General features: G+C 30.7%; 1 protein-coding gene across 3 annotated transcripts in view; it reads left to right on the top strand.

Moving 5' to 3' along the window:
- Positions 1-27,709, top strand: part of conv (insulin like growth factor binding protein acid labile subunit convoluted) — a 75,924-nt gene that overhangs the window by 15,737 nt on the left and 32,478 nt on the right. Inside the window, exons 2-3 of one of the 3 annotated variants that reach the window (XM_075363258.1) lie at positions 16,707-16,798; positions 25,715-25,947. In XM_075363258.1, coding sequence (XP_075219373.1) covers positions 25,734-25,947 — 214 coding nt within the window. In that variant the 5' untranslated portion in view covers positions 16,707-16,798; positions 25,715-25,733. Of the gene's footprint in view, positions 1-16,706; positions 16,799-18,138; positions 18,319-25,714; positions 25,948-27,709 lie in introns of those variants that run through there. The other 2 variants (XM_075363259.1, XM_075363257.1) reach the window with 2 other exon arrangements.

Below are 27,709 nucleotides of genomic sequence, written 5' to 3' on the forward strand. Positions count from 1 at the left end.
TAACATTAGAAGAACGTCAATGATTTCTAATCTTTAACTCATCTAACAATATAGCTTTAATTTTAATGTGTTCTTTCTTTTGAAGCACATTATTTTCCATGTTTTTTTTAAATTTTTTTCAGGTGTTTGTTATTTAAAAATGCGGCGCCTATATTAAAAAATTATTGAATTTTGTAAATCCCTTCCCATTTTCAGTGTTCTCGGTTTTATTCAATACGGTTTAAAGAAAAAGCTGTGATAAACGGTTGCTAAAATAAATTGTAAAGCAAGATAACGCTAAAAACAGTTTTAAAAAATTTACTTAAAATTCTAAAACTAAAAACCACATGGTCAGTAAACAAATCCCAACAGTATACCGGTAATAAATATCAATAGTAGATACTGAAGAACAACCTGTATTTTATTTTTTTAATATCTTTTTCAATTTTTTTTACTGTTTGGTCTTTTACAATTAGTAAAACCCTATTAATGAACTCGAGTGCTTTTGCAAAGATCTGTACATTTTTAGAACGAATTTTTTTTTTGTATGAAGTAATTGAATACATAAGTAAAATATTAAAATAATAGAGATTAATACATTATGCATCGAGGATATAATGATAGCCATTACTCCACGAATGCGAAGTAAGTACAATAGTCGTGTCGTAAACTTCGCAAGAGTGCATTAATGGCCAATTTGGAGAATTGCAAACCGTATTTTTTCTACGGCTGAGAAAATATTGGGATTATTGATTTAAATCAACAATGGAATATATTGTTTACGGAATGCATATTTTAAAGTTTTAAAAAAATACACTAAACAATACATTTCTGTGGCAGTAGGTTATTAGTTATATGTTGTGCCTTTTCTTTAATATCGTTCGGTATCAAAGATTTTTTTCCTCAGAATCCGACCCAATTAACAAAAGGATAAACAGTGTAATATAGAAACTTAGTTTCTAATTTCAAATAAACCCCTGTTTTCTAATTACCAAATCGGATTAAAATCAGAGTAAAAAAACAGCCGATTCATTAAACAATACCAGCTTCTGATCGGTCAGCGGTTGAAAAGAGTAGGCTTTTGATAGGTTGAACACCTGTAACCCACCGGGTCGGTCTAGTGGTGAACGCGTCTTCCTAAATCAGCTGATTTGGAAGTCGAGAGTTCCAGCGTTCAAGTCCTAGTAAAGTCAGTTATTTTTACACGGATTTGAATAATAGATCGTGGATACCGGTGTTCTTTGGCGGTTGGGTTTCAATTAACCACACATCTCAGGAACGGTCGAACTGAGACTGTACAAGACTACACTTCATTTACACTCACACATATCATCCTCATTCATCCTCTGAAATATTATCTGACCGGTAATTACAGGAGGCTAAGCAGGAAAAAGAAAGATTGAACACCTGCACTTATATCATGACCTTCATTATGATATAGGTTTCAGCCGCGTAACTCAAACGTTATAATACAAGCGCAGGAAGAAATGTTTATTATATCGGTCATTGATTTAAAATGAATTACTCTGCCTCTATTAAAATCTGTTTATAGATAATCAAACTATTAATTTTTGTACCGTATTTGAATGTATTTTTAAATATAAATTATGAATTTTTAAACAATTTAAATTAGATGCATTATTTCCTAATACGGTCAGCGTGATTAATTAAATTTTTGTTCATAGTATTAATATGATTGCAGTGTGAAAGCCTAAACTAAACAACGTAAAGTACATTACGTGAAAAAAATCTAACAAAACGTTTTTCAGTCTTTTAAATTCTTCCAGAAAGAGTTTATTCTTGATTTGTTATATTTAAATAAACTTTGTCAGAGTATAATTTTTACATACTGCTTAGAACTAAAAATATTTTACTGCTTTATCCTGCAATAGATTTCAAACCAAAATCATGTTTTTAATTTGTTTAGTGATGATATCACATATCACAAGATATTTATTGCACATCATGTAATGGAATTTACGCCGAAATGGAATAAAAAAATAAAGGGTGTTTAAGATTTATTTTGTCTAAAATAGCTTATCCCTAGATCAAAGTAAGGCCTCCTCTTGTAAACCTGTATACTACTCTGACCAAAGGTAGGGATTATCGCTTTCTTTCCCTACTATTCGTTTCCTTACTCTCCAAACCTTCTAAGCAGGACTAAATATGACCCAATTCTTCATCTTTTTGTCCAGAAGAAAGAACCACTTACATGGGAATCGTACCGACACTGCCTCAATAGCTCTTTTGTTGAGGTTCAGGTGGGCGGTAAATCCGGTTAAAGGCAGTCCAGTACTCTGGGATTCGCCCGAAAAGCACTACTAGCCGCATCTTCCATCTGGTAAAGATCAGTCACGTATCCTTTTAAAATCTAATCTAGACATAGATACCTTAAATCTAACAAGTATTTGAATTCTTCATCTTTTACAAACGGTCGTCTTTACACGATTAAATTATTTCTTTTAATTCAGTCGTCATTTGAATTAAAGTCAGTAACAGAAGTCCAAAATATCATGCAGTGAACCGATAAACATTTAACCAACGGTACACTAATCGGTTTTACCGGTAAGTAAAATATCTATTTATATAATAAATAAACAATTTGCGTGTAATAAGTGAAAATTTAAAATTACTCATTAATAAGTTAACAAATCGTACGCGTCTAGCGAAAGTAGTGAAATGGATTATTAAAAGACTTGATTGTTATTAAAATTTAGCGGTTTTGTCTTTTAAATACACACTTAATTTGACGGTAACCTTTGTTAAAAGTGAAATATGTTGACGGCCTTGCATCAGTGCAACCGACTTAAGCGGTTTAGTAACGCGTTAATCCCTACTCCTGAACCGACATGAGCGGAGCCATAACGGCTGAAAAGACGGAAGTAGGTACGAACTAGTTCAAATAAAGTGGTTTAAAATAACGGTCACACGCTTAGCATGTGACTATTATGTGGACGATACATAAAAATACGTTATAAGCGCTTAGCGATTTCGATTTACGCCGAAATTTATTTATCCTTGAAGCCAGTGGAGCTATGTTCTTAGAAAATACTGCCTAAATGAACAGTTCCGTTAAATATTAATATGCGGCTACATAAAATGCATTTATGTACGTGTACCAAGGTTGCATTATATAAGATTAAGTAAATATTTTACGACTAATTCTCTTATTCAGAACGTTTTCTTAAATATTAAGAAACAAGAGATACCGGTTCTTATACGTATTGTGGATCGGTATAAAAGAATAAAGGAAGGCGAGCGCCGATTCTGTACGCTATTCTGACACAATATTCTCCAAGGAAATAACTGTTTTGCAAGAGTGGAGATAAAAGAAAACCAGAAATTATATTTCATAAAAATAATATAATAATAAACGAATAAAAAAGTAGTCCTAAGATTTTTATCGATAAAAATTATAATTTGTGGTTTACGAGCAGCGTTATATAAGGTTGAAGCTTAATAAATTGCTTGATAAATAAATATACTGTGGTCTTATTTTATTTCCAATTACTTTTCTTTCAACCTATACGATTTCATTTCGTTACAAAATTTTTCTTATATAAAATTAAAAAGTATCCTTTTTCGGTAGCTTTTTAACCTTCCCTGATTTTGTACCTATAACGAAAAAAAATTCTTATGTGTTTTACGCATAATAATTATTTTTTTGTACTCGTCCTTGCCCAACTTGGACATTTTTGGACCAGTAGTTTTCTAGTTACGGTTCATTTTCAAAATAATAATTATTTCAATTAGGAATGCTAATTTTTTAAAATAAAAAACTGATATATTAAATTTGAACGAATCAGTACGATAATAATAATAGTTACATTCTCATCTTTTGAGAAGTATATATTTCTTACAAAACTGTTTGTAACTTAGAAACAATTCTTACAAACTTAAAATAAAATAAACAAGACTTATGTAGATGTAAATAAAATATGCAGTTATATTATAGGTATAATAATAGTAGTAGTGATATTTACACGTATAATAATACATATAGTACTATTATAAATAACAATGAAAGAAAATTCCATAACATATTCTTCATATATTACGATTTTTAAATCGTAATATATTGAAGTTTCCATCTTTATAACTTGAACAAATATGAAAATTGGAATTATTTTATAATCGAGTTGTTCACGCCGGGTGCTGTTATATTAATATTCAACTTTTCGAAAGAGAAAAAAAAATTTAAATAGTAATAGTGTGAAATGATTCGTGGTGTAAAGTATGATGATTTGGACTTCTGAAAATGTATTTAGTTACTTGATTTTATTATACGTACTTTACTTATACTTAATTTTCTAATTTATATTCAAAATACATACTTATACGAGTATAATATAATGCTTCGATAATTAGCTTATTTTTGAAAAGAAGCTTTCGATATAATCCTCTTCCAGTGGCAATTTTTTTAATGCCGATTTAATTTTGTAATTATTTTTAGTTGTTTGATATCTGGATCGATTTCATTGAAATTCGAGATGCGATAAAAAAATAAAATCTACGGAAAATTTTTTTGTTTGGTTCGGGCGGTTTGATACTGCATCTTCGCATGTTGTAAGTAGTGCGAATGTAATTTTGTTTCCGCCGGACACTTTTTGTATAAAGTATTCCTTGACTCTTACAAAATTACAAGTATCAAAAGGATAAGAGGTGCCATTCCCTGAGAACGGCTAAGAAATTAAATGTTCCAGGTTTTTTGGAATAATTCTCATAGTATATTTTTGTCCTATTATAAGAGGTTTTAATAAAAGGTAATAGGCTCCTCTCCGCACTGATATTTCTAATTGAAGTCTTCTTTCAGTTAAAGCGTAATATATTGATTTTATAATATACTCAGGGAAGAGATTACGAATTAAGTTTTATACGAGCGTAATTTAGTTCTTTCTTTAATTTCACTTTGCGGTCTGCCCAGGACAACTTGTAATCGATCACTATGCCTAAATATTTCGCGCTTTCCGCTTCCTCTACCCTCTCGCAGTCACAGTTAACAGCTGTTTTACGGTATGTATCTGAAACAGTGGCTGAATTGAATTTGTTCTTAAATTAAATACAATTATTTTATTTTATTTATCTATACTTAAGCGTTAACTTGAAACCACCGCTTGAAGTCTCGGAGATCGCCATTAACTATCTCAACTAATCGTTCCTCATTGACAGCGCAATAGTTCGATGCTGTTTCGTCAGCAGATGTGACGGATCCGTTTAGTTTTCCTTCACATAGGTCATTAATATACACCAGGAAGAGTTCCGCCTAGAGGACAGAGAGCCGTGGTGTACTCTTCATATTACAGATCTGCTTGTACTTAGATTATTAGCTACTTTGACTTAGCGGGTTCTCTCTGAGAGGAAACTCCCAAACCGGTCGTTACATACCCCTTCTGACTCCTGCATTATGGAATTTATTTAGTAGAATTTCGTGATCAACAGAGTCGTATGCTTTTCTGATTTTAAGAAAAAGACGTGCACATTTTTTTTTTTTTTACACTGTTATAAAAATACGTCAACACTTCTGACATAGCATCCTCTGTGTTTGGTCATTTTTCAAACTGTTTTTTTTTCTCTGTAAAACTCATTTTTTATTAAAAATTTATCAGCCTGTTCCTAATTAGCTTTTCCAGGAATTTTGCAAATACAGATAACAGGGCGATAGGTCTAGAGTTGTTCGCGTTGTCTTTGCCACCTCATTTGTGAATCGGAACGATAACGGACTTTAAGCTTTCAGGGTATTTGCCTGTTGCCATACTGAGATTGTATACAAATGCCTAAACATCTGAGTTAGTATCGACTACCACCTTAATACCATCAATATCTGGTGCTTTCCTATGTTTTAAGGATTTAACTAAGTTATTTCAATATTTGTCAGCGAAGTGAAGAACATTGAGGAATTAGAATTTTCTTGAGGGAACAGTGTGATGTAGCGAGATGTGCTATCCGTATCTCATTTATTCTTGTTTGATTTAGACGAGTTAAATATTTGTATAAAATGATCGTTCAATTCGTTTGCGATTAGTGTTTTATCGGTTATAGTTCTCTGGTAATCCGTTTTCAGTAGACTTATTTCGTTGTTTGGTTTATATTTCCTGATGGTATTCATTTTTTGAAATCTGGAGTTTCTTTTTTAAATTATCGCGGTGTTTTTTGTAATATTTTTGAAGTTTTTCATTATAAGGTTGATTTAGAGTCTTGTTATTTAAACTGTTTTTCTTTTCCACGCTTTAAGCAGTTCAGTGTCTTACCGTAGTTTTTCTATCGGTGTAAGATGTCTGCTTTGAGCGTTTTCTTCGCTCGTAGATAGTTCAACACAGGTTTTAATTTTATGTAGAATATCACTAAGGGTTAACTCTACATCGTTATATTGACCGATCTGTATTAATTAGGCGATTTTTAAGGACCTTAATATTCATTCTTTTTACTTTTATTGTTTTGTTTGGTATAAAGAGAAATGCTTAATTATTTGGTTTGCAACGTGATATAAGCACGTTTATGCTCGCTCCACAAATAACGTAAACAACATTATTTTTTAGAACTAATGTACAACATCTCAGTATTAAATACCGTTCTATGATTTATCTATATGCAAACCAAATAATTAAAAATTTATCTTTACACTACATCAGCAAAACAATAAAAATAAAACGAATGAATATTTAAGGTCCTTAAAAATCGCCTAATTATTACAGATCGGTCTGTCTGTGTATGTAACGATATAGATTTAACACTTAGTGATTTTTGACATAAATTTAAAACTTGTGTTGTACAAGCGAAGAAAACGCTCAAAGAATACATCTTCGCGGTTATCTCTCCCCCATACACACACAGGCGCGCGCGTGTTCATTTATTAACAAGGAATGAAAAACAAAACTATAACAGACAGATTTATACTATATTTTGTTTCGCAAGGTAGATATTGTAACAAGACCGGTAGAGCGTGGCTGAATAACGGATTCCAACCAATTATTATGAAAGTAATATAAACTATAATAATTGCAGGAATCCAGAAAGGGAGAAAAAGGGTTCTCTTTTTTGTAAAGTATAGGTCCGTTTAACAATCGTCCTTTGTTATACTGCCCGCTAACACACAATGAACACCTGTTGCACGGTAAGAAGAGAGCAGGTTGGGAATTCATGGGAACAAAAACCTCGGTCGGCTGTCCTCACGCTTCGATTTGGGTGCGGTCCGGTAGGTAAAGAGGCTAGAAGGATAAACAACAGGGTAAGACCAGCTAAAAGAGAGTTCTATTAGAACCAGTCTGCGAGGCGTTACGGCGTCGGTCCCGCAAGGGCATTTCTGCGAGGAGAGGCTCCGAGTTGTGTGGGTTCGACGGAGTTCTGTTAAAGAACTCTTATTAAAGAGTTCTGTTAAGAATATAGTCCGTTATGATTATAGTCCAGCGATGCGTTATAACGACGGTCAAGCGACGAGAGTCACAGGTGTGAATCTGCGAGCGAGAGTGTGAGACGTCAGTCCAGCGAGGAGACTCCTGAATCCAGTTCGATACGACTAAGATGACGCCACGAGTAATTCCAGTAAACCAGAAATACTATCGGTGAGGTACAGTAAAACTATAAGTGCATAAGTAAAAGAGATTACGCAATAAGCTTCATTCATAAACTGTTAGGAAAGATAGCAAAGGTATTTGCAAGTGAACACTATACGATTATTTGTGAATGCAAGCGAGTGGTTTCTTTTGTTAACGGGTCTAGTTTTTTAATTGTATATCTGTAATAAATTCCGATCGATTATTTATTTTAACTCTATCTTGTGTGTAATCGGTATTTATTATTTACTAATGACATTTATCACTATTTGATGTGTAATATTACGATTGCTAATCTTTGTTGATTATGCTCTGTTTTTACGTCATACATACTGTTCTTATTACGTATTATGTCATGTACTTTGTTAGATTTATTGTTATAGACATGTAATATTATTATCGTTTACTACTAATATCCTGATTATTATTGTGGTTGTAATACTATATTAATATTTGTGTTCATTAAAAGATACTTATTATTATTATCATTATTGTTATTATTAATTTGGGGTTGTAATTATGAACATTTTAAATCAATAAATTGTAATTATATAAACATTCTAAATTGTCAACAACCTGTCAATATCCTGATCGAGCCGCGGAACACTCGACAATATTAATATCTCCGGTAACGATAACGTTATCTTCGTGTGTAAATAGTTTAGTTGAAAGTATTTAATTTCTTCTAGGAATTTATCTACTGACATTATGAAATTTACACATAGCTGTAATGCAAATTTTAATTTCATTTATCGAAAAATATACTTTTAAACCATCCGTAGAAGCAAGCAGCATTTTTTCAGACTGAACTTTAACATATTTTTTTATATAAATTGCAATTCCACCAAATCTTTAATCATCATTGCAATTATAATAATTCTCAATAGGTAGAATTTCATTTCAGCACTATAAATCCAAGTCACAGTTAACGCATTACGTATAATTTTATCGATAAGTTTACACATTTCAAGCAAAAATAGATTAACACTTTTTCTCATGCTTCAAATGTTTTGACCTGAACAAAGTAAATAGATCTTCGTTGTTTATAAGTAAGTAACAATAGAGAAAGCCAAAATTATCTTATTTATGTTGTACTTATGTTAGTATGTTATTTATTGAAACTTATTTAACTTAACTTATTCAAATCCTTAATCTTTGCTGCTTTTCGCTGTTTTCGCCAGTGCTAGCACTTTCCTTCTTTCCGAAGACAAGCTTTATTTACATATAGAGGAATGTCAGATGGGAGATTTAAGTGACGCGTCGAAAAGTCTCGTTTAATCTTTCTTTTTCGCAGTAGTTTTCTTTGTCTATTCTTCTTGTAAATTTTATCAGTATTACCGGAGATTTGTCACTTTGGCGACAAAGAAAACGATAAGTTATCGATCTGTTGATCCTTGATATTATGTCCTAGAGCATTTCCAACCACCTTTACTACGCTCAAGAGGTCTTCGTTTTTATCAGCAAAGTAATTATGCGATTCAAGGCAGTTAGCTCTGGAATATTGTAATTCGGAAACAGCGCGATGTACGAGTAAGTCTTGGTTTTCCTTCTTAAGGTGATTAATTTCTCTAAATTGGCTTCGATCTTCTCAAGACATATGGGTAATTGTTTTTCTTGAAGATTGATTTTCTTAAGGAAATTTTCAACATCTGCAGGACAAAGTTCGAGAGATTTTACAAATTCTCGCTCCATTCTTCTGTTGTTTTTTCTCATTTCATTGAGTAGTTGGACCACTCGCGTTAGCCAGATTTCCCCCCTTTGATGCAGACGTTTCCAGAGACAAGCTTTCCTCTTCTCTTTTATGCTCGGTTCGCATCTCCATTTATTTTTACTTCTCGTGTAGGAATCTATTTTATTTATATTCAAGTTTAAAGAAATACCGTGAAACTTGAAGTTGCAATCACAACAAATTATTTCTGGATTGTTCCCACTACTAAGCGATTTATTACAAGCTTTGAACTTGAAAGTTGAAATTTATAATTAAGAAATTCTCCATAATTATAAGAATACAAACGGAGTATTAAATTTAGAGTAAGTTTATAAGGATTAAAATTGTCACTAGACGCAACGTAAACACAACCGTTTGCCTCGACTGCTATTCATCGACTAAATGATATAATATTGAAAAATAACCTTTATTTCGTTGCAGATGAAATGGTAATATTATAAACAAAAACTTATAAAATATTTTACGCTAGCCCGTAAATATTTTTCATTAGATTACAGAAAATAAGTAGATTACAGATATAAAAAATTGTAAACGATACACTATGTTATGAACTGTAGTCGATATATAATTTCCCTGTGGTTTAGGTAATCTACGCTGTTGCGTGATTGTTACAGTACTTTTCCTCTCCCCAACAGTTAACGTAACAGTTATTTAAACTTTTTTTTTGTAAACTATTTCATTATCGTTATAATTTCGTTCATTTTAAGTAGTAATACATTTTATTATTCGGTTTATCAAAAGAAACAAACACTCTTAACTTTAAAAACAAACATTTCTGACCGAAGCAGCTATTACTTGAAAATAGTCGATAGTCGGAAAGCCAAATCTGGTGAGGAGAATGAAATATGATTAATTATTAGGTAATTAATAATGTATTTTTAGAATGTTTGCGTTTCACATGGGTATGAAATAGAGTGAAGTTAAAAAGTAATCAAAAAAGAGAATTTTTCTTTATTTATCCTTCACTTTTTTGTAAGAAAAATTTCAGTAATGAAAAGAATAAGAATAAATTAATAAATAAATGTTTTATTGTGATCGGTACATAAAAATACATTATATATAAATCGCGTCAGAAATAGGTAGATATGTTACTCTATCGAGAAAAAAAACTGCTCCAGAATTTGTCTGGATCGATGAAGGGAAACCACTGTAAAACCTTGACGTTAACAGCTCACACAATACACAATTAATTATAAAATAAAAAATTGATGCGATTAATTAGTTTAATAAAAATTTAATAAAGTCAATATTAACTATAAAAATGTGAAAAAGTGTGAAGGTAAATTCAACTTCATACAAAATATAAAAAATAACTACAAAATAATTCACAGTTCAAAAGGCGTTAGTGAAAGTTATTTGAACAAATACGGGATGAAATTAATAAACAATGGGATGAAAAAAAATCACGGTTTCTTTTTCTTAATTTTTTAATTAGTCATTTAAAAAATTAATGAACACAGTAATTTTGTCTGTACAAAAGAAAATTTTTTAATTGTACTTTAAATAAATTGGCGAAAAGATTTTTTAAACGGTTCGGCATTTTATTAAAAATGGCCGCAGAAGTATACTCTTTACACACTCTTTCTCGTAAGGAGTCGAGTTATACGAAAACAGTTTTATTGCCGGGTTTGATAGAGGTAGATATTGTTATTTATTTGAGAATAAGTAAATATTATTTTTATCAAATCGCATTATTGATAAATATCGATACACGAATAAGTTAACATTTTTTATTTTCTAAATATCAGTCTATACAATGCATAATTTTCTGGGCTCCAAACAACGGTCTGCAATTTCTGTACCTTGAAAATTAGTTCTAACTCTTTGATGGACCACCAAGAAATGATATCCATCTGACGGGATTGTACATAGCACAATAAATATTTAATAACGATGACAAGCTTAGCGTTTTATTAAGTCGCTTCAAAGAAAAAACAAATATATGTATATATACAGATGCACTACCGGTAAGGATAAGTAAAACCCCTCCCGTCATGTTATAGGTCGGAGGCTAAACAATATTTTCCGAGTATGGCGTTGGCCCGAGATATATTTAAAATCAGTATTATTTATCTTAACCGCAATCGTTCAATCATCTCTGTCTCACTTCTAACACAGTTAACCGTAATTCTGACTAAAGATGTGTTCAACACAATATTTATAATTTAAATTATTAACATGTAAACGAAATATTTGTGTACGTTAGTTTACTTGTAACGATGTTTGCTTAAAATTTAAGAACCGCCGGGCCGATCTGAACGATTGTTTTACAAAGCTTTTATTACACTTTGAGTATGATTTTAGGGATAAATCTGTCGAGTTAACTCCACTATTAAACGAGTGATAAAGATTAAACACAGAACGTGTCGTATGTTACAGCGTTATTTTTATTGTAGTGATATTTTGAGTGCTGACTGAATAAAATTCTATGCGATTAGAAAGAAATTTAGAAAAAATGGCTAAATTTAATTTTATTATTTCGTTTATCAAAATCTGATAAACTCTTCTCAAGATATCTGTCGGTTATTTAAAAGAATATCATACAATTTTATAGTACAAAAATTTTTACAACTAAGCGATCGACTGATTTTCATATCCACGGTATCAGCCTGTATAATTAAAGTTGTATCTGTTAATAATTGCTATGGTGTATTTTCATGTTACCTTCGCGTTCAATTCAAACAAAATAGAGCGAAGTGCTTTTGTTTTAGCGTCTTTGTTTATTTTAATTTGCTCTCATTATTTCTATTATTGTCTGCCGTGTATGGTTTGTACGGTTTACTCGTTAATGAAGCGAATCGTTTTAACAAAACGTGAAAAAATAATTTGTTTTTAATAAAAAATTATAAATTACAAGATTGCAATCTTAGCGCTGGCTAATTTTTGCCGTCCGTATTTGGATGTGATCACCGATTTCAGCCGTCTAATAATATAAGCACTGGTATAGAGGGTTTCACTATCCAGATAGCTGTTATCGGCGATGCCGTAAGCGTTCTTTTTGTATGTTACGTCACAATGAATAAATAATTTACAGTTTTCGACATTGGCGGATGCAATGCCGTGTGATAGTAACAATTGGTGCTCTGTCAGTGAAAATCGGTTTCCTGCTGGCAATGTACCGGTCAATTCACCTGCTTGTGTTGGCCTTGCCGGATCGATGCGCAAAAATATCGCACACCTTGCCAGTCGGGTCGCAACCAACTCATCAAGAGAGGTTTGTATGGCCGTTTCATAGCCGGCGATGGTGAGATGCGGGTCATTGAAGCTGTCGCCAAATGCCACCAGTTCTGCCAGTGTTCCCCGTTTTGCTGTAAATACGTGCCCATATAAGGGGTGATAAGGACTCCAGCGCCCGCTACTGTCATTTATCTCCTGACCAAAGGAGATGAATGATAGCCGCAGCTATCATTCATCTTATGACTGAATATATTCGTTAACGTGAAATATTTATCGGTGAACCTTCCCTTTTGAAGAAAATAGAGTTTAGATATTTACTTGTTCAGGATACACTTCAAAAACCAAAAGTTACCTTAAGACAGAAATGCTTATCGTAGGAATAATTTTCTACAAATTTTTACATCTTTTTATTCGTTCGACAAATCGAAATAGAACTTGAAATTTTTTTATTTTGTTAAGAGTGTAAATAGGTAAGGTCGTAATCTTTATCGCTTCGAGAAGGGTTGAATTTTAAGCTTTATGCAAACACCAAGATAGTTCGACTACATTACTGTCAGCTTTTTAAAAAAATTATGTACGTAGAAAAATATAAATATCGATATACTGATAGATTACATCCCAACCCCGTAGGAGGAAGACACCCACCTTGTGACGTTACCGGTCGCCACACCACCCTCTCCGTTCCAAGCTCTGAGGGGCTTTACCGGAGGTCGTCTTTAGACCTTCTAACCGATTACATCTCTCAGTCATCAGCTAAGTCTCGGTCGGGATGCCACCGATGTAAATGCCTCGGCAGAGATTTGCATCGGTAAAACACATATCAAATTTCGCCTTCACGTAGGCCTCAAACGGACATCTTCACATCCAACCTAACATGATTCCTTCAAACTAACTGACCGAAACCGCGGAAGCACTAACCCCGCGCCTAGTCCAGATTTGACAGCACCGTTCGTGACTGTGAATGCCTCAGAAAACGAACGAGTTTAAAGTTAAATCAGTGCTACACTCGTACTAATCAAAATTATGTCTTACGCAGCATAGAAATTCAGACCTACATCCAAACAGATCGACCAATTTAGGTCACCTAACAAGGGAAACGTAACCTCATTCCGGTCCGCGCAGGAGCCGGGGACAAACCCCGCACCCCAACTCGGTCCCATCATGGTGTCTCGCGTGGCATTACCAAGTCACGATCAGGACCGCCACCGGCAGAGGGAAGCCACGCCCCCGGTCGCACGGGTTACCATACCCCGGCGGCACGGCCACCCCCACCACCGGGAGTCCCAAATCGAATCACAAACAATACCAATATAACTGTGGCACGATGCCAATGTGCTAACCTCCGACCAATCCGATGCCTAAGCCGGAACCCTAGCCACGCGGGATCCTACCACGATCGAGTACCTCGATTAAATTCCTCTGCAGACCTACACACCGCAAGAGTGCGAAGAAAACCAGCCACTATAGACCACTCCTCGCGAATCATCCAGTTAATACGGAGATCCAAAAAGGAATGTATTGACTGTATTACAATGTATTGCCTGATAGATTACAGTTCTATATCTGTGTAACTGAAACTGTAGAAAAATTAGTAAAAGTAGCGTTTTTCTATAGATTTTCTTTTAGTCATCCGACTATGGCAAAGCCAAAAGGAGGGCAATATTTTTCGGGTGTCTGTCAGTGTTGGAGTTAATTAGTTCCATTCTAGAGCCCAAATGGCTGGACTAATTTTGAAGAATGAGGTATCGTCCGATTTATCTCGACACTGAAGGTGATATAGAATAGGTAATGACAAAAAACGATCAATACGGTGGACGCTAGCCGCCATAATGTCGAACTCAAAAATAATTTTTTTCAAACCCCAGCAATACGGGTATAAAACGAAACTTCATGCCAAAAGAAGTCCAAAAATATATATAATAATATAAAACAGAATTTTGTATACATATATATATATATATACCAGATCTCGTATATGTATATATAATAACAAAATTTATACGGCGAACATTAACAAGCACCGATTCAACATCGCCCTCCACCGGTAACGCTATACAATACTAGTCAAGAGCGGTATTTTATTACCGATTATAATTATTTATGTTGTTTTTAACTTCGGTTGACTTGTAGAATTTTTTACATCACGACGGATAACGTTACTACGCAAGACTTGATTTGCCTGTTATATTATAGCCGGTTGACATACACCCGTAAGCGGACAAACGAGTAATCCCACAAGGGTTTTGATTTTTTTTCTAAGAGAACTCTAAAACCCTAAAAATGATTGAAATTGATTCGTAATATTAAACGGATAAAAAAAGATGTATGATGAATATACCAAGCAACATCGTTTGATCCTTCGATCGGCAGTCCGGTGAAAATAACGATACCTCTTACCTCTTATTTAACTTTAGAGGTATTGATGAGTTAGTATTAATTACAAAATGATAAAAAGAAATTTAATGGAGGTCAAAAACATATAAAATGAAAACGAGTTAGGAAAATCGAATAAATTTTGTCACTCCAGGATTTTGGCTTAATGCAGTCACTAAATACGACCCGTTAAAAAATTACTAAATCAAAAGGTTAAATTTAAAAAGGCTGACTTAAACCGATATAGGAGGCGGTAACTCTCCAAAACATTTAGCATTCAAAGTGACGAAGTTGAAAATAAACTTCAAATTGCAAATTATGTAAATTACTTCCATGAGTGATTTATATATATATATATATATATATATAGTGAGATACTTAGGTGTTTTTATTGATATTATTACAAAAGGGAAGCGGCCCCGTATAGGCTTAACGTGTCGGCATCACTAAATAAAGTGCGACTCGCGTACGTCTAAAAATGTTTGCTATCAAAACTCGAAGATTGCTTCTGATGAAGGTCAAAAAATTTAAACGAAAGAAGAAAACTAAATTAGTGCGGGTTGACCGCGCAGGGTATAAAAATTAGGAAGGTATAGATGACATGTGATTAATTATAAAAATGAAATTTGTAATATTTTAGAAACGAGTAAATACAGTATTAACGCATTAAGAGTATATTAATGCGTTAATACTGTATAAAAAAGGTATGTGGAAGAAATAGTTTTTTTCTTTTTCTCTGATACATCATCATAAGAAATAAAAAAGTTTGATATAATAAGCGGCAATATACGGCCGCCATTATTGTATTACTATTATTTCATTATGTTTGCTATACACTTATTTAATTATTATCAAATATCTTACTGAGATTAAAGAAATATTATTCAAAATTTCATAGACGTTTAGATGTTTAAATTTAAAAACAATTTTACGGATATTTACTTATTTCGTAATAATTACGTTAATTGGTGCCGCTTGAGTATACATACCTAAAAATAGTTTGTCAATAAATTGTTGATTATTTTTGTATTTTAGTTGATATTTACAAAAATAAAAATAATAGTAATAATAAAAGTAATACATTTATTTATAACGTAATTTAATTTAGTAATCTTTTACGTCTTTAAGACGTTTTAAGGAAAGGCTGCTATTTACCCATTAAATCGATTTGAAAGAAGCGTTTTCGTCGATGCATGCGAAACATTAACAATTTCCGCTAATTTATATCGATAGAAAAAATATGTGATAGCGAAACTGAAAAAATTGAAAAGTTTTTGTCACCTATTTAACATTTTTATGTAAGATGATGAATTAAAATAATTTTTGATAATTTAAGAGAATAAATATAGACAAATTAGATATGTCTATAATATTAATATTATTTTGGTAATATTATTTCCAATTTTTAGAAATCAACATCTATTCAATTGACATCCGATTAAAATTGTTATCTGTCAATTATTAGAAATGCACACTCGCGTAAACGGAAAACTCCTAACCTAACCTAATCGAGCAAAAACTTTGGCACAGCCACCTGTCAAAAGCCGTTGTAATGTTTGTTGTTTTTTTTTTCAAGGAAATACACATATAAATAAAAGATTTATAAATAAAAAAATTAATTACTGGCACTTTTTTCCAAATCTGTCTTAATGCACGTTTTGTATATCTATCTGGAAGTAACTTGAAATTTATTGAAAACTTGAGAACGGTTACATTTGCAAATATCTCTTGAAACAATTCAAACAATAAGTATTCAAATTTAATTTCTATTGTTATACAATTCACTTATTATATTTGCAGTTATATATACTGGTACAACACAAAAAATAATAAATAATACCTTAATAATAAATAATAAATGTACCGATTGTGCAACTCAAAACTTTGTATTTTTCCAGTGTTCTCGTAAACTACCTAATTTCGTTTTTAAATGACAGAAAGCACGTTTTTGAAGTGATTTAATAAGGAAAACATTTTTCTGCTAAAGAAGGTAATTTTTTATTTTATTGTATGGCAAACTTTTTATGAATATTAACAAATAGCTTGAATAGAATGACTATTTGATTATCTTTATTATATGTTAATAAATAGTTTAACAAATTGCATCCTGTCAACAGAATATAATAATTTTTTTTTAATTAATTAAAAATGGTCTCTTACTGTTTTTTCCTCTTTTTTATATTTTTTGAAAAGATCTCTGCTTTAGAATGGATTTATTTTATGAGATCTTAATGGAACATAATTAAAATTTTAGAAATAGATGTTTATTACCTTAATCATTGAAATAAAATAATTTTAATGAATAAAAGTAATTAAATACAGTAAATAGTACAAGTTCATAAATTATGAATTAAAGTAATTTTATTGTTTTAATTAATTTATCATAAGAAAAAAAAATCCTTTGTAAAGAGGAAAAGTTCTTTGCGAAAGTACTCGACAAAAATCATGCAAAGAAAAACATTTTTTTAATTAATCTAAATAAATTGTTTTGTTTAATTAATACAGAAAAACCCGAAACTTCAACAGGTCGGCCAAGAAACGAAAAAATAACTCACTTCGGTAGTTTAATATCGTTTGATGCTTAAGGTTTATATTTCAATACTCGGAATCTCTATTAATCTTTCTAATAGAACTCGGAATAGAAACTAAACTTCCTAATTAGTTTTCTTGGCATACCTCTCTATTTGGCATCGTAAAATAATAACATCTGTTATTATTGATAACTAATTTTGTAAGAGTTAAACAAAATTATTGTCGTCAATTAAAATATTGTACTAGGGAGTGGCAATTTTTGATTAGCAATTATCTTTAGTTGAATAGATTTAACACATGGATTACGTTTTTATTAAAAAATTTTATTAAGTAATTTTATGTTATGATTTTTTAATAACAGAATTTGTACAGTTCGTGCATGCTCTAAAACATCTCCCAAAGAGAAAGCAGGCCAATTTTCTCTAGTGCAATGATCATAACTATCAAAGAGTCATATCAAATGAAAAAAAGCTTGTTTTCAGGAATAAATAAGCTGTATTCCCATTTTATCACAGTATGGAATGCACGTTATCTAAAATCACTCGTTCATCTGCGTACGACAAGCACACATGCAAATCTATATAAATCCGGTTTCCACTATCATTTCCACCTTGAAAATGCATATTAAATAATTGTATATTGTGTTTTTCTAATTTTTTAATGAATTTATTGTAATGAAGAATGCAGGATTCTTTCTGTTGATAATGAAAATTATCACACCCGTTCGTTATGTAAACTGATCAATTTTATGATAAGATAACTCCAAATCCTATTTCTTTACCGTTTGTAACACTGCAATTTAGTTGTAGCACTGCAACATTCAGTTATAACTTTTTCCTATACGTATAAAAAAGAGAAAGCCTAAAGGAGAAGAGAAATGATTTTATTTCTAACTGCCTGTTGCGTTGCAGTATATCTTTATATTAAACTACTGCAATTTGCTTAGATTTAATAGTTTTACTATTCTGTAGGAAATGGGTAAGTATACATTTTATTCGATTAATACTTAAAATTTATTTTAAAATAGAGAGCAGAATTCTGAGGAAATATAGTCACTATTATTCTTAATATTATTTATAAAAGTTAAAAATAATTAGTTTTTTTTCCGTTTTGTTTCTTTTATAACTGTTTTGATAAATGTTCAGTTCTGTTAAAATTTGACATTGCGGTCTTTAGAGTCGTTTACTTCACCGACTTGTAATGACCCTTCTTGTCTTTAAAGTCCTTTTAAAAATGTTTAAAAGAATAATTTGCGGTGGGAAAGATTGTCCAAGGAGAACATAGCTTCTAACAATGTTTTAAAAAGCATTCTGTTTTAACAGCGTCATATTTTTCATGTAGTTTTATGTATTGTTAAGTTCAGTAAACTATGGATATGGGTTTATAGGAACCCTGTCATGTTTTAAGAAACATGACAGGGTTCCTATAAAAAAATGTTTAAGTCAAAGTTTAAAAAAAATGTTCAATCCGAAATTTTTTTCAAATCTTATTCGTTATTTTAATCCGGAAATTTTTTACTAAAATAGATCTTCGGCAATAATCACAAAAAAAATCTGATAATATAGTGGAAAGATACCTAGTTTTAAATTTAAAAAAGGAATAGATTTTTTTATAAAAGCAGTTTAAAATTCTGTTTGCTTTAATTTTACCACAAAAATGTATCCTAACCAGTAAGAAAAAAAAACAGTTTTTCCAAAGGAGAGTGAAACCATTTGTTTCAGTTGAAAATGAAAAATAAAATGTCCAAGAAAAGTTTTTGTAAATATTACTTCTACTATGAAAAAAAATAATCACAGAAAGTGATTAGAAAGAAAGTTATAAACAAAACTAAATGAATAAACAAAATTTTTTTTCATCAAGAAAAGGCAGTCCTCTGGGAAGGAAATTAGTAAGAAATAAGTTAACTTCTTTAAAAAAGAAGTAAACTTATTTGTCCCCAGATATTGTATCAAAAAAATTTACACAACAGTAATTTAAACTTTTTTTTTTTTAAAGTCAAAGGTTGTTGATATGCAGAAAAGAATCAAGCGCACTATGTGATAAGTTAATCATGGTGATAAATTTAAGTTGGCTGCCATTTGTTTATGAATAATCTCAGTATTTCCCCAATTTTTTATTTCCAATATTTATTTCCTTTCTGAATAACTTGAATATTTTCCTCTCTAAATTTGAATAATAGTTTTATAACAGAAAGGAGTACATTAATTTGATACTTTATGCTATGACTCTTGGTCATTATTACGGCCGTGTTGATTATAAATTACCTAAGGTATAAGAGGCAGTAGTCAGAGTTGCTTTTCCTGAGAGAAATGATTTTCAGTATACAATCTTGAGTTCCTGTGGTGAACAGAATGATGGTGTCAATTTTAGGGATAAATGTCACCCACCCGTCTGAATTTCATTGGGATTGGTCTGCTGATGGGCAGTAACTTATAAGTGAAGAAAGCAATGAAAACCACCACCATTAAAGCTAATATAGTATGTTTGTTATTCTTTAAGATGGCTATGTTGTTTCCAGGTGTAACATGTGACTCGTATCAGACCGCCTATGACCATTATGATTATTGCAATTGATGAACTGAGATATTTTTCTCATTGGATATTACAACTTGATAAGAAAGTAACACATTTCTAACTCCTGATGAAACCTTTTTAAATGAATTAGTTCTCCTGTAATGGGCAACCCATAAAATTTAGTTAACATTGCCTGTGATAGAACTATAAAAAGATTTTATAAAATTATTTTTTTAAGTTACACGAGTTACAAAAATCAAAAAATATTTTACTCAAATGCTTTATATTATCCACCCTGAGATTCTGATGGTTAAGTAGTAACAATGAAACATACAAAATGACAATTAAAAATGAAAGAATTGTATTGATGTTTTTAACTTATACAAAGTATAATCTAAATTATGAAACTATTAACTTTGTAAATGACAAACTGAACCAAATTCTACAAATACAAAATTTTCAAACTTATATCATAAGCTTGCAGCTGTCTTCAGTAACTGGTACTGATATTTTCACCTTGGTCAGTTGGTGTTATATTGTTTTTTTTTTAAACATAGTCAAAAGTCTGCTGGATTTGCCTGTGTCAGTTTTATGTTTGAATATTTCATAAAATGAACTGTGTTAAAGTAGTGTTTGTCTTTTTCTTAAGACATGTTTTAAGTCTACTTTAAGAACATTTTTTATGTTTGTGTATAATAATCAAGGTTTCTGGTAATGTCAGGAGATTTGTGATATGCAGCTATGAAATGAGTGGAAAACATTGATCTATATTGCTATGTTGGACTTGTTAACAACATTACTAAAAGTTGCTTGTTTGAAAACATTTTCTAATTATCTCATAATGAGATCACAAGTATATTTGTAGAAAAAAATCAATCTCAATATCCTTTACACATATACAAAAAGGATCACATCTCAATACACTCAAATGTTATAAAATATATAAGCATTCAAAAATACACTATATAGTAAATTAAGACACTAATTAAATCCAACACACTTTATGATTATATTCTAAACAAGTGTCAGTCTAATTTAAAAAAAACTGATAACACAATTGTTCACCTTCTTGCCACACGGCTTTTTTCTGATGCACAACTTACACGCATAACTTAATTTAAAATATTAATCGTTTTATTTAAATATAATATTTTTTGTTTATTTAATCCAAAGATTCTAATTAAATCATGCATATGCTGTATTTCATTCGCACAAGTGTGGCGCTACTAGCGGTCACTTTAAATACTTTTTTACACTTAAATACTATTCATTTATTTAATTCTACCGCTCACCTGTGACGATCAACATAGCTGGTGCCAGAGGCTAAACAGAAAAACAAAGGAAGATGACTACAGCAGCTGTATGCCAGTGTTACACTAGAGCTCCTTGTGGGGAGAGGAGGTACTAATGACATGCTGTATCCACAGCCACTAGCTAATTTAGAGCCCTTTTTGGGGTGGAGGTGCGATTTTGCAAAATTAATTTTTTTTTAGAAATATTATTTTTTAACTGTTAACAAATGTGCCTTAGAAAAATAAGGCCTTAATTAGGTGAAATCTCGAGATACTGATGGTGACCTTGCTCTACAGCCTCACCCCCTTGACCTTTTAAGTTGAAAATTTAATGGCATCAATGCCCCATATATAGAAATAATCTGACCAAGTTTGGTCAAACTCGGTTGAGTAGTTCTGGAGATATAAGGTGATTTAGAAGCCAACACCAAAATCCTAACACGTGCATACGAAGATCCGGAAAATTTTCATCCAGTTTGTTGGATTCCTTAGGTGGCAAAACGTAAAAATCCGGTGAAAACCGCTTGTGTCCGATGACCATAGTTTCCCTTCTATAGCTATAGCGCTAGGCGGGAAAGTTAAGAAACCACTAGCAGCAACACCAGTTGAATGGACAAGAGTAGCAGCACTAATCCCTCAAGATTTACTTTTCAGTCAATATAAGAACAACTAAAAGGTTATGATATGGGTTTTGAAGCATTTTGTTTGTTAAACTTGGTTTGAATTGTTTATAAAAAGTCGATATTTTAAAATAATTTTTATCTCTGACCATAATGAGCAAAAATATAGAACTGAATTGTGAATTATTTATTTAAATAATATGTATATGAAAACAATAATATCAACTCAGTTTATAATCCTGAGTAGTCTATGAATTTTACTGAAATTATATTTTTTCTTCGAACAAAATACTGAAAATTAATTTTCCTGTTACCACACTGTTTTCTACAATATGAAATTAAATATTACACATATGTTTTTATTTCAAATGCATTGGTACAAATTTGAAGGTAATCAGGTTTTATGAGTTCTTAAGTTAAATTACAAGTACTTTGAAATGATTCTCTCTTTTCCTAGTCTTTGAAATGAAAAAAAAATTCCTAGGAAGTAATTTTCTTCAATGAAAGAAGTGTTATAAGAAATTTTTCAGTTTATTTGAAAAATAATAGACACATTTAAAGGTTATTATTTTTTTTGAAAACTACTTCAAAATAAAATTTTAAAAATATTTTTTACAACTGAACACATACATAAGAGAAGTATAACAATTTTTTTCTGATTGTGCCTACATCTGAGTAAAATTCATTTAAAACCTTTGGTTTTTCTATTGAACTTTGTATACTGAAAAACTTCTTGAATACAGAGATCATCTGGAAATGCTTCTTATGACTTTTGTAATATTTTAGATATCAATTTAAAAATTGCTAATTGATTCTAAAATAAGGAATTTGTATGTTGCAATGCACATGTAAATGTGTAGAAGGTAAAAACTGCGGAGGAAGTCAAAGACTGGAATTTATAAAACAGATAGTTGAGGACATAGATTGTAATAATTATTTTGAAAATGTTGAAATTAAAAGATAGTGCAGAACAAACAAGAATGGAGAATAACATCAGACAGTTCAAAGAATGATGACAAAAGAAGAATACAGAATAATTATTATGCATTACAAGTTTTATAATTAATTTTCTTTAATTAACTTGTATAAAATCTTTTAACAAATACTAATTTTATTTGTCATAGATTAATTAGCAGTTAAATTATAAAAGTTTATTTTTAGTTTACACAATAAAGAATTTATTTCTGCTCAAGAACACAGTATTAAGCATTGCTACTAAAATTACAATATGTTTATACGTATTTTAACCTTCTACCATTACTCCTTTCCATACACATTACTATTTATTTACTGTATTATTCACAATTTTTTGGCTAATCATCCATTAGAATTAGATTAAGTGACTCTGCACTTCTCAGTGATTCCATCATCTGTTCTTTCAATGGAAAAATATAAAAGCATAAACTCTGATGAAATATATTGTTATATGTTTGTAGCTTGATCAGGATATTGAAAGATTGACAATTAAAAATGTTTATGTAATTTCAATTTATTAGTTTAAGAGCATAAATAAAACAAGACAAATCAATAATAATAATAAATGACAATAATAAACAACTCACAGTAATAATCAGAATAATAACAATAATTACAACAACAAACAATAATAATAAATGTCAATAATAATCATAATAATCACAACCACAACGTTAATAATAATGATAATGATAACGATAAAAATAATAATAATAAACAGTGATTACATACAAAACAGAATTTAAAGTAATCGTCAGGATTTATTTACAGGTAGTTATATATTGAAAACCAGAATTTAGTCTCATTGACAAAAGACATTAGCATGATCGCCAATCTTAACGCTTTTAACCACTAGTCTTGTAGTAACAACAATAGTACAACAGATAAGACAAATATAAAGTTCTTTCCCTGCAATACCTTTGCTGTTCATAAATAAAACTACCCTAACAATTTGTGAATGAAATTTAGTACAGTATCTCTTTCACTTATAATCTAACAGTAACTCACTGAACCACTTCTTGTTTTCATGTACTGGAATTACTTGTGACATCATCTTAATGACGTCAAACTTATACACACTTTTTTCTTTTTTTTTCTGTTTAGCCTCCGGTAACTACCGTTTAGATAATTCTTCAGAGGATGAATGAGGATGATATGTATGAGTGTAAATGAAATGTAGTCCTGTACATTCTCAGTTCGACCATTCCTGAGATGTGTGGTTAATTGAAACCCAACCACCAAAGAACACCAGTATCCACGATCTAGTATTCAAATCCGTGTAAAAATATCTGGCTTTAGTAGGACTTGAACGCTGTAACTCTCGACTTCCAAATCAGCTGATTTGGGAAGACGCGTTAACCACTAGACCAACCCGGTGGGTAAACTTATACACACTAGAAATTCTCTTCTTCACTGACCTCCTCAAGAATACTCTCACTTCAAACTTGCGTAATAACCCCTCACTTAGAACTCTCTCGCAGAAGTGATTTCAACTCCTCTTTCCTGAAGTATTTATAGTTCTCTATTCTTGACCTGCAGGACTACACCCCAGTTGAGCATGAGAATGATCGATCAAGCCCTTTCTTTTTCCGATACATTCCTACTTTGGGTTCAGTAGGAATGCATCGGATTACTTTGTTAACAGGCAGTATTACAAAGGACAATTGTTAAATGGACCTCGTATCTTTACTAAGAGGGCTCCTTTTAGCCCCTTTCTGGATTTTTCCCATTATTATATTTTCTATTGCTTTCTTCTTAGTTGGCAGGAATACGTTAATCAGGTCCATTATACTGGTCTTGTTACAATATATTTACATAGGCATACACTAATTTAATTGGGCAACACATTCTTCTTTTTTTTGCAATGTTATAACTTTAAAAAAATTTAAATTGGATTCAAATTTTTATGACCTGAGGTTACACTGTAGTGAAGCACTACTGAAAAGAATCAATGTGATTCTTTATGTTTAATTTCTCTTAGAGGGTAAGCACTATAAATTTAGTATAACTTACTGTGTACTATAAAAGAAAAAGTTTCAGTTTAAACTTTACTACACTTCATGAATTACAAACATACCCAGCAACCTCTTCTATACTTTTGGTAAGAGAACATATTAATTACCAAAATTTGCTGGAATTTTAAGATACTGGAAATATTATGTGCTGAAATAGTTTTTTAATTTCTTAAAAATATAGGAGTAATACTATTTTGCTTTAAAAAATTTTAATGAAAAAACCATTTTAATACTTATATTAATTTAGAAGATGGGGTTGTATCATTTTTAAATAAATATAACTAAAATCTCCCAAAAACTACACCCATTCTAAAGTTTGGCTGAGTCAGCTAATATATCATGGCCAGATTTTTAGATAAAATGAGGACTGAAATATTTCTGATCACCTTCTTTGCCGAGTTATAATTTATACATAATCATGTCATATACATAATCAACTCCAATGAAACAGATGATAAGGCAATAGGAAATGCCTAAGACAAATATTATTATTATTTCTGTTTCATATAATTTTCTGGGAATTTATACATTGTATACAATCTATAAAACACATCATTTTAATAATTTGGGACGGTTTCTGCTTCTAATCAATCTAGAGTTGAACTACTGTTTGAAATAATAGCTATTGTGGTGTTATAAATATCACAGTTATTACTAATATAGTAATATTTAGAACACACATACTGGTCTTCATTTTAGTATAAATTAGAAACACCAGATGTAGCTTAAATTCAGTTATATTTAATATAAAAATACCAGCAATGGATTACAAAGCCAATGAACAACATATTATTAATTTCAGTTAATAATGACTGTAAATTACGTTGCTTATCTACTTAAAACTATATGGATGTTTAAAAGAATAATTTTTTTGCTGAAAATAATAGCATGTTAGTTAATATAGATAATAATTTAGTAAGATTATTTATGACTAATCAAATGTTATTTTATTTTACAGGCTAGTTTTATATGTTGTAATGTGCAAGGGAGGCTACATTCCTCCAGGCCCCCGATATCCATGTCCTAAAAACAACCAATTAATTTATCCATGTGAATGTAAGAAAGGTACTGATCAGGGACTGTATGTGTACTGTGAAAACACAAACCTTGCTTCACTTTCCGTTGGACTGTCTAACTTGGCTTCACTTCAGTTTCCAATCGAACAGCTTGTCATAGCTCAGTCTCAGTTCGGTAAAGTAATTATTATTTAATCTTTATTGTTACTGAAATTCAGTGTTCTCCAATACTTAATCCCAGATATTACATTAAGAGTACAAGAAAAACCTTTAAGTTACATCATATTGAATAATATGAATATATAACTGATTGTTCAGCGATATATTTATTATTTTGCTGATATACTTAATGTAGTTTTTTATTTTATACTACTTGTCCTGTCTTATGACATGTATTTGTACATACAGCCACATGTATATATCTGTGTGAGTGTTCATGGCATATGAAGAATTTTTTTCTATTGTCCTTCCTGTATGTGAATTTTGTTCAAATCCTAGGCCTTTTTCTTTCTAATGTGATGTTTGAATAATCATTAATTTTCATTTTCTTTATGACATATTTTCTCTGTTATTTTTATGTTAATATATTATTTTTATTTTTAAATATTTTATTTTGTTTTTTGTTGAATTTATGTCATATTATACACTTACCGAGCTCTTAGGAGTCTTGCTGTCTCCCATAAAATTAAATAAATAACATTTTTTGCATTACATTTGTCAAGAAAGGAAGCAGACATAATAACTTAAATAATTTACTTCTATATCTTGGCTTAGCATTATTGATTAATGTTATTCCAGCCATGACTATTAAACATTTTGTTATTGGTAAATTATAACAGCAGAATTTAGATAAAATTTGATTGAATTAATACTTCAATTAGCATGTTGTAAGACAAAAGAATAAGCTTAGTTCATATTAAAAATATTAAATGAATTTATAAACTAATCAAAACCATTTTTATTTGTCTGTGTTTACTTTCTTCTTCAGGTCAGCAGTTACCTCTTATGGTAACTATAATCCAAGAGAAATAAGAGAAAAATTAATTGATGACAGAAAACAGTACAAGTGACCACTGTACGAAAACAGATAAGTAAATCTGTGAAAATGATTCAATTTTGTGACTAGGAATGGAGCAGATTTTCTCCATTAATACATACTTAACTCTATACTATATAAAAATATAATAATAATTACTTTAACATCAGTTTCCTTTGTTATCAGTGGTTTGTGGCAAGATAGAAAAATTTAAGAAAAAGAAATGTATGTATATATATACACCAGCAAATCTTAATATCTTTGTACTTTTTCTCAGTTTGTTATGATTCAGTTAATAATTTTTCCTTCAAATCTCCTTTGTTGGTTTTACTATTCCTTGAATAATCTTCTATTATTATCATAGCTATCTGACTGTTATATAAATTTCAATTAATTCTTACTGTACATTTGCCTCCTAATTTACTTAAAATGTTATTAATGATCAAACTATTTGGTTGAACAGACTATATGGATAAGTCAGACAAATTTTGTACAAACAGAATGCATGTATACCTGCATCCTGTTAGAATTGACAAACGGAAATATGTTATTAAATGTCATACTAACTAAAGGGATTTTGCCCAATTTCACAAATTTTTCTTTCAAAAACAAATTTTCATACTTGATGAAACAAAATCATTTTTTTCAACTAATAGTCACTATAAACTAAAAGTTGAAAAAACACAAGTGACAATGAAACAATTTAATTATTTAAAAAAAAAGTAAATACTTATAAAAAGTTATGTAATCAGTTTTAATTAGTGTTTTTTACTCATGTTTCACTTTAAAGTAATCGTGTATAGTACAATATTAACTAATAATAATTTGTCAATTTTTTTTTTAACTGTGCTCATGATCACCCTATACAGTAATAAATAACTTCATTAATAAACTTTTTACA

The sequence above is a fragment of the Lycorma delicatula genome, chromosome 4 (genome assembly GCF_047948215.1).
Source record: "Lycorma delicatula isolate Av1 chromosome 4, ASM4794821v1, whole genome shotgun sequence".
In the NCBI taxonomy this organism is placed as follows: domain Eukaryota; kingdom Metazoa; phylum Arthropoda; class Insecta; order Hemiptera; family Fulgoridae; genus Lycorma; species Lycorma delicatula.